The 16184-nt window shown below is 38.4% G+C and overlaps 1 protein-coding gene and 1 pseudogene across 9 annotated transcripts in view; one reads left to right on the forward strand and one right to left on the reverse strand.

Moving 5' to 3' along the window:
• On the reverse strand, positions 1 to 3502 carry LOC114496894 (annotated as a pseudogene).
• Positions 3407 to 16184, forward strand: part of ZMYM1 (zinc finger MYM-type containing 1) — a 25093-nt gene continuing 12315 nt past the window's right edge. For 3 of the 9 annotated variants that reach the window (XM_028511431.2, XM_028511432.2, XM_036025759.1), the window contains exons 1-4: positions 3407 to 3494; positions 9719 to 9888; positions 12412 to 12484; positions 12680 to 12929. In XM_028511431.2, coding sequence (XP_028367232.1) covers positions 9793 to 9888; positions 12412 to 12484; positions 12680 to 12929 — 419 coding nt within the window. In that variant the 5' untranslated portion in view covers positions 3407 to 3494; positions 9719 to 9792. Of the gene's footprint in view, positions 3495 to 9718; positions 10024 to 12411; positions 12930 to 14010; positions 14116 to 16184 lie in introns of those variants that run through there. The other 6 variants (XM_028511433.2, XM_036025753.1, XM_036025754.1 and 3 more) reach the window with 6 other exon arrangements.

Here is a 16184-nt window from a genome sequence, read left to right on the forward strand (position 1 = left end):
CTTTTTTATTTTTATTTTTATTTTTTCACTTTCCCGAACTTTATTAAAGAAAAAGCAATGATGGCAGATCTCTACAACATGGTCAATTTTCTGGGATTCTTCCCTTGAAAATGTGATGTGTGATTGCAAAACACACATCAAAGCATACATGGTTTAAGTAGGTGAGAGGCTGAAATTCTAAAATGTTCATCTTCCAACTTTCCCCAGTTTGTGGTCTGTCTTTGGATTGGCAGTAATTGGCTGAACAGCTACTATGGCTTCATTAATTTTTGTCTGTAGCTCCCTGAGCTCTACTATATGTAGCTATTGCAGAATTTGAGCAGCTTCAATTAAGAACTGCATCTCCTGTGTCAAAATCAAGAATATGCTTGTCTAAAGTAACAGGCAGTCCCTCTTTTGTTTGATTTGCTTTACAATTGCATCCTGTGTCAGGCATTCCTAGACCAAATGCACGTTACCAGGTAATCATCATGATGCTGTATCTGAAGGTTAGCCAAAGCCATTACACCAGCCTTAAAAATCAGGATTTACATCCAAATTGATCAGCGGCTCTGCATTTTCAGCTGCATTGTCAGCATTTTTTATTATCATAGTATGAGTCCTTGTATTTTTTCAGCGTTATCTCCATATTCAAGTCTAACAGCTAAACCAAGAAGCCAGTCAATTGCGTCTTGTCCATCTTGGATCCTGAAAGGACAGTTAACATCTGTGAATACTTTGCAGTTGAAAGCGGCAGGTAGTGGAGAGCTGTCAGCTTGCGTCAGAACAGGGTCCCGGCTTCTTGCTCTTCAGCCTGGAGAGGAGAGGCGCAAGGCGGGAGGGGCAGGCACCCGGGATGTGGCGAGAGGGCGGGCAAGTGCCTGGAAGCTCAGAAATCAAGGACACAACTTCTTATGCTCAGGATCAAGCTTTTTCCTACCAGTGCTGCCGAAGAACATACGGTGCAGGTCCCTGCAAGTCACACAACTGTAAATAGATCGTCTACATCTTCCTAAGTTTCTGAAATCTTTTCTTCCTTGGTCTTCTCTAAGGTACCTCCCTGTCTCCTCAAACCGCACATACACCCACGAATATACACTCTCTCCTTGAATATTTGCATAATTTTTTCAATCAGATTGATTTTTACAGAACATTAGACCAGCTCTTGACTTCCAAGATTTTGTTCCTACCCAAAGCCCTGATTCAAGGATGCAAGGTGGGAAAAGTACATAGCAAACCATAAAAATTAATATACCCAAAACTAGATAACTGGGACCAGGATTTAATCTTTTTTTATGGTGTTCCCTGCCCCACCCCACCCCCAGTCCTGTTATCAGAAGCAATCAGGTGGACCCACCACTCTGGTTCTCCTAAAGTTGTTACACAAAAGCTAGGGTCTGTCTCTCATTGATATTTTTTACTTGTAAGACCACTCATTTATTAGAAGCAGGAGCCTGCACATTTCATAGGCTGACCTGCTTTATCTTGATTAGTGAGACAAATTTTATTAACCTATAAATGAAAATGTATCTTTTTGTGAGGCACTACCTTTGCTAGACAGGACTATTGGCTGAAAATGACAGAAAACAAAGTCAAAGTAGGCTAAAAACTAGAGAATCTATTGGCTCACATAATTTGGAAGTTCAAAAGTTGGACATCACAAATGGCTGGATCAAGGAGGGGAGGTGTCAAAACTGTCGTATACAAACAGAATCTGAGTACTCCATCTCCCAGGTATTGTGATTAGGTCAATGATCAGTGATGGTCATTTGATGGAGTTAGCACCTTGTCAAGATTTCCCCCCACCCCCAAATCACCAGGAAATAGACTTCTATATCCAGTGAAAATATCCTTCAGGAATGGAAGTAAAATAAAAACATTGTTAGAGGAGGAAAATGAAAATAATTTCTTGCCAACAGACTTGCTCTAAAAGAATTGCTAAAGGAAGTTCATCAGATAGATGGCAAATGATATCTGAAGGAAACCTGGAGTTTCAAGGATGGAAATGGTAAACATATCTGGGTAAACATATAGACTATTCTTCTCCTCTTGAGTTCTTTTTAAAATATTTAATAGTTGACAACAAAAATTGTAACACTGTTTGATGGGGTTTACAACTTGAATACATATGACAAGTATAACATAAAACATAGGGAGAAGAGGGGGGTGGGCTGGGATGGGAGTAAAAGACAGAGAACTGTATTTGAACAATTAAATAAAAATAAATAAATAAAATAAAAATTAAAAACGTAGGGAGAAGATATATGCACTTACATGGGAATAAAAATTTGACTTGAAATGGTCAAATATCGATTCTAGGTGGACTATGAAAAGTTACTTATATTTATCGTGATCCCTAGAGCAACCACTAAAAATAATATACAAAGAGATATGGTCAGAAATGCAATAGATAAATTAAAATGGAATACTAAAATGTGTTCAAATTAGCCAAAAGAAGACATGAAAAGGGAACAAAGGGAATAGAGAACAGATAATAAAATGGTATACCTAATGTCTGTGTACCATATTATGAAGGCAAGGATAACTGTTGGAGAAGTTAGCTTCGGTTTCCAGTCCAGTACAACAGGTCCTTAAATAATGTTTCATTATAAAGTTGATGACATGCCTTAGCAACCTAACACTTGTTTGTATCAATTAACCTAAGGTAAAGTTGACTTCATCCTACTTCACTTCGTGGAACGTTGCACAACCTATCGGTGATAACTGAGGACTAAGTATATTCAACATCACCAAAGCGTCTGAAATGGTCAATTAACTGCAGAGGCTATTTAGGGACCATAGCAGTAAGGATCAGGAGGTCTTTTGGCGTGGACATGGCGTTGACATGGGCCTCATATTTAGACTTTCCATAGTATTTCTAGTAGTATGGTCAAAGACAGGATTGCAATCAGTTCATCATTCAACTTGGTACACCTTACAGTCTATTATGGCTCAACAGTACATTTATTTGACCCTACACTTAAATATCATTTAAAATCTACAATAATTTTTACCACACAGTTTGGGATTATTTTAATTTAAAATACTAAGAGCTCCCCAAAATGGAAGAAGCCTGAACCCCCTATCTCTGCGAATAATTCCTTTTACTGGGGCTTTATTGTGTACCTGACACTTCACTTCCCGAGCCTATGAGCAGGCACTGGAATTATCCCAGTTTCAGGGAAGAAGAGATGGGGATTTACAGAAGTTGCCAACAGAGCCCACTCTCGAACCCAGGAAATCTAACTGCCCAGCCTGGGGACTGAATCAACGCCCAAATTTGGTTGCCACCTAAGTAAGGCTTCAACGGTTAAGATCCCCAACCCCCCCAGGCCCTAACTCCCCGCCCCTCACCCGCCTCAGTTCCTTTCCCAACGTCGCCCTTCCTAACGTAGGGATAGGAGCCCCCGCGGCCGGCTGCGCTGCGCATGCTCGGCCGCAGAGCACTGCGGGAAAGGGGCTGGGCCTGCGCGGCCTTCCCGTCCCGTCGAAGTTCCTGTGAGAAACCTCGCGTGGTAAGCATGCCGGAGTGTAGTTAGTAAGCCTCAGTCCTGGCTCTGGTTTCGGTCTTTATTTCTGTCCCAGGGATGGGCGGAGAGTTCCGCCTGTGGAAGGGAGGGGAGGGCAGCACGTAGGGCAGGGTTTCTAGAGGCGCTGCCGCGCGTGCGGGTACAGCCGTTAGGGAGGTCGGAAATTCGGAGGTCGGGGCACGGCTTGTGTTTGTGGTCGCCTTTATCCTAATCGAGTCGGGGCCTCCTTGCCCCCTACTCCCAGCGTTTCTCGCCTCCTGGGGCTTGTGCGTCCTAACTGGGCTTTCAGTCTTGAGTGTCCGCGGTTCCCGTTTCTTAAATGTTAATGTGGTAACACTTGTGGCTTCATTAAGTAATGATTTTATTCAATCTTCAAAACCTGGGACTCCTTTTGCCAATTAAATTATACATGGGACCTCAACTAAAAAAAACAAGTAATTACTTGAAAGTTTGACTCTTGATGAATTCGGACTTGAAATGGAACTAGATATAGGTGCAATCTTTATCACTTTATTTCATTATCTTGCTTTAGTGTACAGGATTGAGAGTATCTTGGTTTGGAGTGGACCAGTGTTTGCAAACGAAAACTTTTTCAGCTTTCCCAGGAGTCAGTAGTGGCATACTTTTCAATTAAAAGCTGGAAAGTAGATAAGTGGAAAATTTGCTCTTAAGAGGTGGATCACCAATAACATCTGACAATTACTTGTATTCCTCATCACAAATTTATAAGACAAGAAGCCCTTAAAATTGGTAACAAGAATTAAATTACAACACTTTGCCCACTTAACTCCTAGGTTGAGGCAAGAGCATTAAAGGAGTAGATGTTCTTGCTCAATAGTGAATTTGCTTCTAGGGTTTTCTCTGTGTGTGCAAAGGGATAGGTGCAAAGCTGTAGCCTTCCTCATCAAATGACATAGCTACAGGAAATTGAACTATATTTACCCAATATGGCAGGAAAAGCTATTTCCCGAAGGTCTGTTAATCTAATGCAAATTATTTCTTTGGATATCTTCAAAAATACTTAACATTTGGTATATAACATATTAAGTATATCATGATTTTATTAGTTTTGTTAAAGTAATTTTTATTTAAAAATGAATTATAAATGAAATATTTGCTGAACCTTAAAAGCTATTTGCGAGATTAATTTTAAAGTTTTTGTTGTCCAGAGTCCTTCCTGATACAAACCCTGTCTGCTTCTCCAACTTCATTTCCTTCCACTACCACTTTTGCATTTTATCTCCAACAGTAACTCCACTCCTTATAGTTCCCATATACTTGTGCTTTTGCACATGCTGCCCCTAAACCTGGAATAACCCCCATTATTGCTTCGCAGAAACCTGCTTTAAAACCTAGCTGAAATTCACCTTCTAGAAGACTTTGAGCATCTTCTCTTTCCTCGTTTCTGATTTATATGCATAGCATTTACACTATTGCAATTTTTATACTGTGCTAGCCAGGGCATTATGAGTGTAGAGACATCCTAACCCCAGTACCAAGGCACTTCATAGCGACTCTTGTTGCCTACAAAACTAAGCATGGACGTTTTAGTATAATCTGAAGACCATTTAGTCTCAGTCATTTTATTTTTGCTTGTATCCATAGAGGACACCACCTTCATTATTGTAGCTTTATAGTAAGTACTCAACTTTTTTCTTTTTTGAGGTTGTCTTGGCAACTCCAAGTTCTGTATACATTCTGTACACATTAGAATCTTGAAAGTTCCACAAAAACTCCTGCTAGTATTTGGATGTATAGTTCAATTTAGGGAAAACTGACTAATAAGATTAAGTCAGTCAATGAGCATGCTGTCACTCTCCAGTCATTTAGATCTTCCTTAATTTCAGCATTATTTTGATTTCAGTGTAGAGGTCTTGACATATTTAATTTGGTTTATTACTGCATTTCATTAGATTTATTCCTGTATTATTTTATGGTGCTATAGAAAATAGTTATTTTTTAAAAGATTTTATTTATTTTTAGAGAGGGGGAAGCGAGGGAGAAAGAGGGACAGAAACATCAGTGTGTGGTTGCCTCTCACACTCCCCCAGCTGGGGATCCAACCCACAACCCAGGCATGTGCCCTGACTGGGAATCAAACCAGAGATCCTTTGGTTTGCAGGCTGGCATTCAATCCACTGAGCCACACCAGCCAAGGCTATTTATTCCTTTTCAAGATTTATATCTTTTAATTTTTTTCCTTGCATTATTGACCTGTATAGAACCTCTAGTACAATGGTGAAGAGAAATAAAATTTTTAAACATTGACCTTGTATTAACATGATCCTGCTAAATTCTAGTAGCTTTTTTTGTTTTGTTTTGTTTTAATTCTATTTGTTATTGGGGGAAAAGGCATTCCTTAGGGTATGGCCCCCTGGTGTCTCAACTGAAAGGCCAGGTCTCTACCAAGGTTCCTTTACTAGGCTTAATTCAACTGTTTTTAGCTCTGCAAAGCTACTATAATCTCTTCTCAGCTCTTTAGCCTCCCAGCTGCTATTTTCTGCTAGGTCTTTGGGATTAGTAGGAATGCAGTTTAGGAGTCAGCTAATTAGTGGAGGAGGAGGATATTTGTATGCAAACTTGTAGGCTTCCTCTGGTTCCCTCACCTCCCAGATTGTGCCTCTGGAGTTCCAACTGCTTTGGCAACCCAGAACTCCTGTCTCCTTAGCTCATTATACTGTTGTTTTCAGTTTGGGCTTTTTCCTCTACTCTGTCCTGAAAAGTGTCCTCAAGGGTAAAGCCTATTACATAACTATTTTTAGTGAGAAGGTTTAGCATGCCAGGCTACTCTGTTAAGCCTAAATTTATCAGTTTTATCAATCTGATAAAATCTGGAGCTGAGTTGGTTTAACCACTGAGTAGAATTTGAATAGGCAAAAGTGACTTGTAGGTTGGAGAACAGTGTGAGCACAAGTGTAGTGGGGAGGAATTAAAAGATTAAGGTAAAGTGGTTTGAAGCATCAGGTTAACATAAACAATACTGTGCTAATTTTCCAGGAGTGTGTACATTCCCTCTGGACGTCTGTTTGTGTCTGGAAGTAACTCCTAATAGCTTGTAATTTCTTTGAGGCCTCATGTTTAACTTTAAAAATTAATGTGAATTTTGTTTTCTTCTCCATGACATATCCTCTGTGTGTGTGTGTGTGTGTGTGTGTGTGAGAGAGAGAGAGAGACAGACAGACAGACTTATCCCTCTTTTGTTTAAAGATCTCTAGGACTTTAAAGTGCATCTGGAACATGAAGTCATGGATTTGTTTTTCATACATGTTTTTTGCTTTGTTTTTCTAATAGCTAAAGAAATGTTTTGTAACACTTTACCGTGCCTCGGGAATATATTTTATATTCATTAATTACATTTTTGGGTACTCTCCATTATTTATCTGTTTGTGAGATGACTGCCATATTTGAAGTGATTCCAAGTTGCCAAAACTAATTGATACTTTCTTTTTAATTGATGCTTAGACTTGCATAGCATATTTACTTTTAGGTGAATAGAATCTACTTAATGACAACCTAGTAATTAATTTCCAAGCTATTTTGCTTTATATAAAGCAAAATGGGCTAGGCAGTGGCCATAGGAGCTTTTATTGCACCTCATAGTCAGATCTTATTTTAATTTTCTACCTTGGGCTAGGAGCTTTGAGTAGAAACAGGGTAAGTGGATGAGTCCCAACCTCAAAAATAAAAGACAATGGAAAAATTCCTTGGGTTTTTTTTTGTACTAACTCAGAATAAAACCACAGACCTGGAATTACTCCTGTAAGAACTATCCATATCTATTTTAGTTAGCTTCTGCCCTCCATCATCATGAATTGTAAAGCCTGTTCAGAAAAGAGTATGTTTGTCTTGGTGGGGGGGTGATCAAGGAAGGGGAATCCAGACTTGTACTCTGCAGCCAAGTAAGGGTAGAAGGAAGGGCAAGAGTTCTAAAGGATTTACAAAGTTAGCAGCTACCAGAAAAGTGGAAAGTAGATCTCAATTAAGAAAAAAGAATACAAGGAACCGTTCTGTCCTTGAAACAGAAGTGTGGGGCTGGGCAATCAAAAGTTTCTCTTGAAGTTCCTAAAGTATTACAAAATGGAATTATTTTCAACCCCTGAATGTGAGTTTGGATTTTAACTATTTACCAAATAGGAATTCATTGATCTAGGAGGGTTGTTTCACAGGCATGAGGTGTGATGGGAAAATAGATTTAAGACATATTTAGAAGGTATATTTGATCCAGTTTGGTGATTAATGTGGAGACTGGGAATTTAGGCTTACCCCTAGATTTCTGGTTTGGGAAATTAGGTGTATATGATAGTACATTTACCAAGAAAGGGGCCATCTGTGAAGCAGGTCAATGGGGATAATATAAAAGTATGATTTTTAATTTCTTGAATTTGATGAACCTGTGAAAAATGTAATGGAGGTATTTAATAGGCGGTTAGGTATATAGGCTGGAGTTCAGGGATGTATGGGGAAACTAGCCTACAGGTGTTAGTTGAATTCAAGGTTGTACCCATAGAGCAAGTGAGAAGAGCCCTGGGTATCAAGAAGTGTCCAAACCTTCAGAGAATTTTTATAAAGGATTATATGAGCCAAACCAATGGCACGTGCTGAGGCGCAAGATCTCACGTGCTCTGGAGAACCCTGGCTGATGTGGCTCAGTTGTTTGGAGCACTGTCTGTGAACTGAAAGGTTGCAGGTTCAATTCCTGGTTAGGGCACATGCCTGGGTTCTGGGTTTGGTCCCAGTCAGGGTGCCTGAAGGAGGCAACCATGTTTCTCTCCTCTCTCTTTCTCCCTTCTCTTCCCTCTAAAATCAGTGAGCGTGTTCTTGGGTGAGGATACAAAAAAAAAAAAATGCTTTAGAGAGTAACCATTTTGAAGTTTCTTTTTATACATTTGAAATCAAGGAGGGAATGAAATTACATAAAGGTCAGAGAAAGCAAGGCTGGGGTTGAATAAAAGGATAGTTAAGATTATTAGCTGTCTTGAGGGTGGTTACATTTTAGGAAGAGGAGTCTAAGAGGGGGCATTTCGGCCCTGACTAGTGCAGCTTGGGTTAGGTGTCAACCCGCAAACCAAAAGGTCACCGCCTGATTCCCAGTCAGGGCACATCCCTGGGTTGTGGGCCAGGCCCCCTGTTTGGGGGATGTAAGAGGCAACAGCCTGCCAATCTTTCTCTCCCCCACTTTCTTCCTCCCTTCCCCTCTCTCTAAAAAAATTAATTTGTAAGTAAATAGTAGCATTTCAAATGTGTGTTAAACTAGATGCACATAGACAATGAGCAGGGCTTTCTTAAGACAAAGATAAACACTTACAGGTTGGGGTGTGACTACCCACTATGACCCGCCCAGTTAGGAATTTATGATCAGATCACTGTGTGAAATTACTTTCCATAATTACTTTCCTCTTTTTTTTAAATTTTCAAAAAAATTTTAATTTTAGAGGGGAAGGGAAGAAGGAAAAGAGGGAGAGAAACATCAATGTGTGGTTGTCTCTCGAGTGCCCCCAAGTGGGGACCTGGCCCCACAACCCAGGCATGTGCCCTGAGACTGGGAACCCAACTGACAACTTTTTGGTTTGCAGGCTGGCACTCAGTCCACTGAGCCACATCAGCCAAGGCAAAAAAAACCTTTTTTCAAAAAGAAAATATTTACTGATTTGAGAGAGAGTCAGCTGCCAACCCCTGGGAAAAGAAGTGGGTGGAGAAAGTCTCTGGTGTGCTCAGTGGAGCCTATTGCTGGGTCCTCCGTCCTGAAGGCTTTATCTGAGGTCTCCTGGGAGGATCTCAATACAATATCCATCGGCTTTCCTGGTATGTCTGTCTCCTCAGGGTCGTGGCCCACTGATTTATCAGCACTAAGGTAGTGGGTCAGTAGTCATTGCAGCTGGTCCTGATGTCAGGCATGGTGTCACTCTGCCTGGTTTTGCTGCTTTTTCTGCTTTTCTGGGACTGGAGCTGAAATGCAGCTGAGTCCCAGATGTCATCTCCTGGGCTTAATGTTTAAGGGAGTGCTCGTGCAGGGCTTGTAGTTTTGCCCATTGCTAGGAGTTCTAGCCACCCTGGGGTCCTTTTCCACCCCTGAAGACCCTCTGTACCTGGCCATCCTTCCTGCTCTGCTCATGCCTATCTAACTGCCTACTATACTTACAGAAAATTACTGTATTTAAAAGAACTAATTTTAAAATCAGCACTTGTCTTCAATTTATATTTTATTTTAGGTATCTGAAAACTGTTCCTCAAGAAGAAAACCATTAGTTTGGAACTGGAGGAGTCCTTTACATCAAGTACTCAAATGAAAGAATCACCAACAGAGGTTGAATGTGACAAGGCAGCAGCACCACAGTTGCTGCCGCCTGACAAAATTAAGACAGAACCTGACAATGTTCAGGTACTTTGTCCTTTTTCTACAGCATCATTGAATTATAAATTTTAATTACTGGTATTTAGATAGTGGTTTATTGATTGAAAGTTTTTAATGCTGTTAAAAATTTAAATACCAAAGCAGTTGATCAAATAATACAAGGTACAGTGGTGTTCAGTGCAAAACCAAGTATATGCAAGAATGTGATTTGAGAGAAGAGTAAGCTGTTTGGAATTGGGTATTTGTATGGATAAAAGGATTGCTTAGGATGTCATGGGCCTAAGGTTAAAACATTTTTTTAATCATTTTAATTTTTTAATTACAGTTGACATGTATTATTATATTGCTTTCAGGTATATAGCCCAGTGATTAGACATTACATAACTAAGTGATCATCTCGGTAAATCTTGCACCCCTCTGACACGACACATAGTTATTAGAATATTATTGACTGTATCCCCTATGGTGTACTTTACATCCCCATGACTATTCTGAACAACTTCTTTGAATTGTACTTCTTATTCTTCTTTTTAATTATATTTTGTTTACACTATTACAGTTTTCCCACTTTTTTCCACCTTTGCCCTTGTCCACCCAGTCCCCACTCCCTCAGGCCCATGTTGCCATGTCAGTGCGTCATGTATGTATATTCTTTGGCTAATCCCTTCACCTTCTTTCATTATGTACCCCCCTCTGGGCTCCCCCCCCCCACAACTGTTGGTCTGTATGCCTCTTATTCTATTTTGCTCATTAGTTTATTTTGTTCGTTACCAATTGTACTTCTTAATCCCTTCACATTTTTCACCCATCACCCCAGTCCCCCTTCCATCTGGCAACTGTCAAAATGTTCTCTGTATCTATGAATCTGTTTCTGTTCTACTTGTTTATTTTGTTTTTTAGATTCAATTATTGTTAGATACGTATTTATTGTCATTTTTATTGTTTATGGTTTTTGTCTTTTTCTTAAAGAAGACTCTTTAACATGTCTTATAGTACTGGTTTGGTGGTGATAAACTCCTTTCACTTTTTCTTATTTGGGAAACTCTTAATCTGACTTTTGATTCTAAGTGATAGCTTTGATTCTAAGTGTCTAGGTCCTTGCTTTTCATCACTTTGAATATTTCTTGCCAATCCTTTCTGGCCTACAAAGTTTCTGTTGAGAAATCAGCTGATAGTCTTATGGGAGCTTCCTTGTAGGTAACTAACTACTTTTCTCTTGCTGCTTTTAAAATTTCTCCTTGACCCTGGCTGGGTAGCTCCATTAGAACATCATCCCGTTACACCAAGGCTATAAGTTTGATCCCCAGTCAGGACCTATACAAGAATCAACCAGTGAATACATAAATAAGTGGAACAACAAATCAATGTTTTTCTTCCTTCATTTCTTTCTTCCTCTTCTCCAATACTACCAATAACTAATTATGTTTTTTATTGTATTTTATTTATTAAAGATTTTATTTTTTAGAGAGGGGAAGGGAGGGGGAAACAGAGGGAGAGAAACATCAATGTGTGGTTGCCTCCTGTGCACCCCCACCAGGGACCTGACCTGCAACCCAGGCATGTGCCCTAGACTGGGAATTGAACTGGCAACCCCTTGATTCGCAGGCCAGCACTCAACCACTAAGCCACACCAGCCAGGGCCAGATTTTATTTATTTTTAAGAGAGAGGGGAAGGGAGGGAGACAGAGCAAGAGAAACATCGATTGGTTGCCCCTCACACGCCCCCAGCTGGGAACCTGGCCTATAACCCAGGCATGTGCCCTGAACCAGCAACTTTTTGGTTTCAGGCTGGTGCTCAATCCACTGAGCCACACCAGCCAGGGCACTAATTATGTTTTTATGCTACTGCCTCTATTAAGTTGTAGAATAAATAAGTTTTTAATTTTAGAATTATTTCCTTTATAATTTTTTAATACAAATTAGTTTTATGTTTTTATTTTTAAGCTTAGATATTGCATGCTAAAACTATAAAGGATTAATTGATTCAAGGTATGAGTATTCTTTAAGTAGGGCCAAATTTCTGTGGAATATTTGCATATTAAATTTAGCTGAAATTTCTAATGAATCAAAAAATAAATTCAGTTTTAATTTATTTCTACTATTCTGCTTAGAAATACCCTAAAGAAATCAGTATCCAGCAAGGCTCTAACCTCCCATTGAGTTGTAACAGTGTGGAATGTTGTCTATCTAGGAAGTATCTGTTGCATTTTCAATCCATACATTCAAAAACATAGATCAAGTTTAGATAGATTGCCTGCTGCTGTGAAAAAAAATCCTCCCTTGTAAAACTCATTCTGCCCAATCTAACAATTTTTGTGTTCAAGGCCTTTATAAAGACAAGTAACCGAAGTCACACTTAGATACGCAGAAAACAATGAGGTAATTGATTGGTATTATTAGCCAAATGTCACCAAAAGGGGACTGCTTACCTATGTACTATGGTTCAATTGTTATGCAATTCACTGAATAGATTTAAGCATAATTTATCATTTTCAATCAAATAGTTGTTTAAAACACATTGTATTCATTATTTTCATTTTTTTTTTTTAGGAGTATTGTCAAGCCCAACAGTCTCAAACTAAGGAGAATGAACAGAAAATAAACACTACATTTTCAGACAGTGGTAATAGAATTATTTAAGTTGATCATGTTTATTCTGACCAATTGATAGACAATTATTCTACTTTTTTAGAATGCCTTTCAATAGTACATTGTATTGAGTTTTAAGTCCAGAAGTAACCTCTAAAGTAAAATGAAAGAATGCATGCTTAATTTTATGTAAATACTGATTCTTTTCCTTCTTGTATTGTGTTTATAGCTTCACAGTCGACTACAGACACTCAGCCTTCTCTGGCATCATCTGGCATGAACAAAATGCTTCCTTCAGTTTCAACCACAGCTGTTCAGGTTTCCTGTTCTGGTTGTAAGAAAGTTCTCCAGAAGGGGCAGACTGCTTATCAAAGAAAAGGGTCCACTCAGCTTTTCTGCTCCACACTGTGCATCACTGAATACATTTCATCTGCCAGTACACCAGCTCTTCCCAAGAGAACTTGTGCAAACTGCTCAAAGTATATAATTCTAAATTATGCCTCCTTCCATACTTTCCTACCTATATCTTGATCAGAGTCTTGGCTGTAGTTTTCTACATTTTCATCTTACTCTGAAGAAGTATCACCTTGGTTCAGGGAAAAGAAGTTGCTGCTGCTTTCAGTTCCTCTAATTCTTTAGAAATAGTTTGTTGTTCATTGAGAGATTTGCAGAATTTAAAATATAAGTTGTATTTCTCTTCTGTAAACAGTGTGACCTCCAAAGCTTATTTTCCTGTTTTTTGTTTTTTGTTTTTCATTTGAAATTCTCCAGCAGTGGGATTATTGTATGCCCATTTTATCATTTAACTGTGTATGGAGCGACCTACTTAAAAAATCATACAACAATTATTTTGGATCTTCCAGGGTATAAATTGTTGCTTTTGCAATGGTAAATGAAGTTATTTAATTATTTTGAGAAATTGAATAGTCATGGGTATATATAGATGGATATAATTCTCTCAGGATTTCTGTGAGCTATTGTTGTGGTCTTAGTTGTTTCTTTTCTTTCTTTCTTTTTTTTTTTTTTTTTACATGTGTAAGTCATTTTAGATACAGAGAAAGAAACTAGTAGTAATTTCATAATGAATTCATGAAAAGTGTCTCAAAATATCTTACTGCACTGTACTCATCCTTGTGATGATGCAGTGACCCTGGGTAATGAAACCGTGGGAAGTGAAACCTTGCATAAGCAGGGAGGGGGGACTGCTGTAATGCTGAAGTTTGAAAAGTATCAAGAACTTCTTTGTTAATAGTCCCATCTGTTTTGTTAAATGTATATAAGAATTATGAATATTAAATAATATACTTTGTGATCAGCACAGTACTGGCATGTTGTAAGAACTCATAAATGTTAGCTATCACTATTTTTATCTTAACAAACTCACAAACTCTTTAATGGTTGCTTCAGTTCCTCATTTGGCTACTGCTTCAGGTCTTATCTATTACTTGAAGTCTTACTCCCTGGAACTTAACTTACCTTTCTCTTGTCCTTTTTCAACCCTTTAATCCTATACTTTGTCTTTTTTCTTTTTTGCTATGGGCTGTATGGCACTCTTTTTAGCCTGCTTTCCTCTGCAGAATCATAAAACTGGAAGGGACCTTGGAGATCAACCAGTCCAGACATTTTCTTTTGATTTTGAGGAAATAGAGGCCCTGAGAAGTCAAGGTATCATGTTGCTATGTTTGCAGTTTACCCATTATACATGTTTAGCGGATTTCCCAAAAAAATTGAAAAGGCTGAAGCAAGAAGGATTTTAGTGTATAAGTTGTTTTCTAAGGCAGAGGAGTTGAGTATGAGCAAAAATATGAAACAAGTTTTGCTTTCTTTGGAATAAATTTTTTTTTATATAAAATACTATTTTATTGGTGGTAGTAGTGCCTAGGCTAGGAGAGGCCATCCATTGTTCGGGGGAACCCGTGCCACTTTCAAAACCTTTTTTTTATTCCATATTCATTAACCTCTTGAGAACTATAGTTCTCAAGATTTTAGCTAATTATTGTTACTGTTGAGGTTTTGTAGCAATGATTTAAAATCTACATTGAGTTTATAAAATTCTTACATTTCATGAACGAGATGAAAAATAGCTTTGAAAATGATATTTTAAATCATGTTAGAAAGATAAGGTTTTTTTTGAGAGCCGTGTATGTAAGAAGTATCATTTCTGCCCTTTCATGTCCCAGTTGGAACCAGTTAGAGATCTTGAGAGCAATCAATAGAGTTTGAAATAACCCCATGCGCTAATGCTGATAGCATTTATTTGTAGGAAAGTTGTTCGGACCTATGCTCGGTTTGTTTAAGCTAATTTTAGTCACTTGTAACAAAAATCACTTTTTTTTAATCCCCACCTAAAGACATTTTGTTTTTCATTGCTTTCGGGGAGAGAGAGAGGAGGGGAGGGAGTAAGGGGAGAGGGAGAAAGAGAGGAGAGAGAAATATCGGTGTGAGAGAGAAACAATTGCCTTCTAGTATGCATCCTGGCCAGGCATTGAACTCGCAGTCAGTATATGTGCCCTGGCCAGGAATCGAGCCCACAGCCCTTCAGTCTATGGGATGATACTCCAACCAACTGAGCCACACTGGCCAGGGCCAAAATTTACTTTTCGAGTTTTTATTTATAAGGCTTTAGATCAAAGCCAGCAATCTAGTGTACTAATAGCAGCATAAACCAGTAAGCATTTCCAGAGTTCCATACCTCTATCAATGCAGTTTCTTCTGCCTCCTTTCCAATCAGGTTAATTTTGTGTCTTAAAAGCCTGCCTCAAATATCTTTACCTCTTGTCTATTCTCACATCATTCCTTCCTCTTTTACTTCCCTACACCCATCCAGATTAATTGTTCTGTGCTGTTTTCATAGTGTTCATAACTTCCAAAGCATTCGTCTAAAAATTGACACTACCCAGTTTATTTTTCCCCTAGCAACAATTACTTTATTTATTTAAAATTAAAAAAAATTTTTTTCTATTACCATTTAGTCCCCTTGTACCCCCTACACTATCCAGTTTAGAAGATGAACTTCTTTAACATTAGGAACTGGATTATAGTAATCTTTATATCCCCAAGAGCTAAACACTGCTTGGCACACAGTGAATCCTAGAATTTTCTGTCATGAAGTACAAGGATAGCACAACTCCAACTGCATTTAGAGCTATATTTTAAACCAGTAAAATGATTGATGATGTGTTAATGAAATGAACCTGTTATTTTTGGTACCATCTGTTTAGGAAGGTAGAAAATCATGCATAGTACACTAAAACTTTGTAAGTGTTGAAGTGTGAAAATGGTGTTCGTTTTAGGGGCGTTTTCATCTGAAAAATTATTGTCCTGAAATACTGATATTCTGGGGTTCTAGCTGGCGAGGTATGTTGGTATTTTCTCTAGTGGCAGTTCCCAGATTTTCTGGTCTCTAGATCCCTTTACACACTTGAAAATTAGGAAGACCCAAAGCGTTTTAGTTTTAGATAGGTTGTATCTACCAGTATATACTGTGTTAGAAATTAAAACCTAGAAATTTTAAAACTGTTTAGTTAACTTCTTTAAAATAAACTCAGTGCATATTGACATATTTTTATGAAAAATTAGCCATATTTTTAAAAATTTATTGAGAAAAGAAATTCTAAGAATAATTCAGTGACCATGTTTTTATCAGTTTTACAAAATTGGCTGAGTTTTCATATCTACTTCTGTATGCAGTGTGTTGTAAAATACCATTTTGGCTGAAGTCAAAAGAGAATCTG

This window comes from Phyllostomus discolor, chromosome 5, assembly GCF_004126475.2.
Source record: "Phyllostomus discolor isolate MPI-MPIP mPhyDis1 chromosome 5, mPhyDis1.pri.v3, whole genome shotgun sequence".
NCBI classification, from domain to species: domain Eukaryota; kingdom Metazoa; phylum Chordata; class Mammalia; order Chiroptera; family Phyllostomidae; genus Phyllostomus; species Phyllostomus discolor.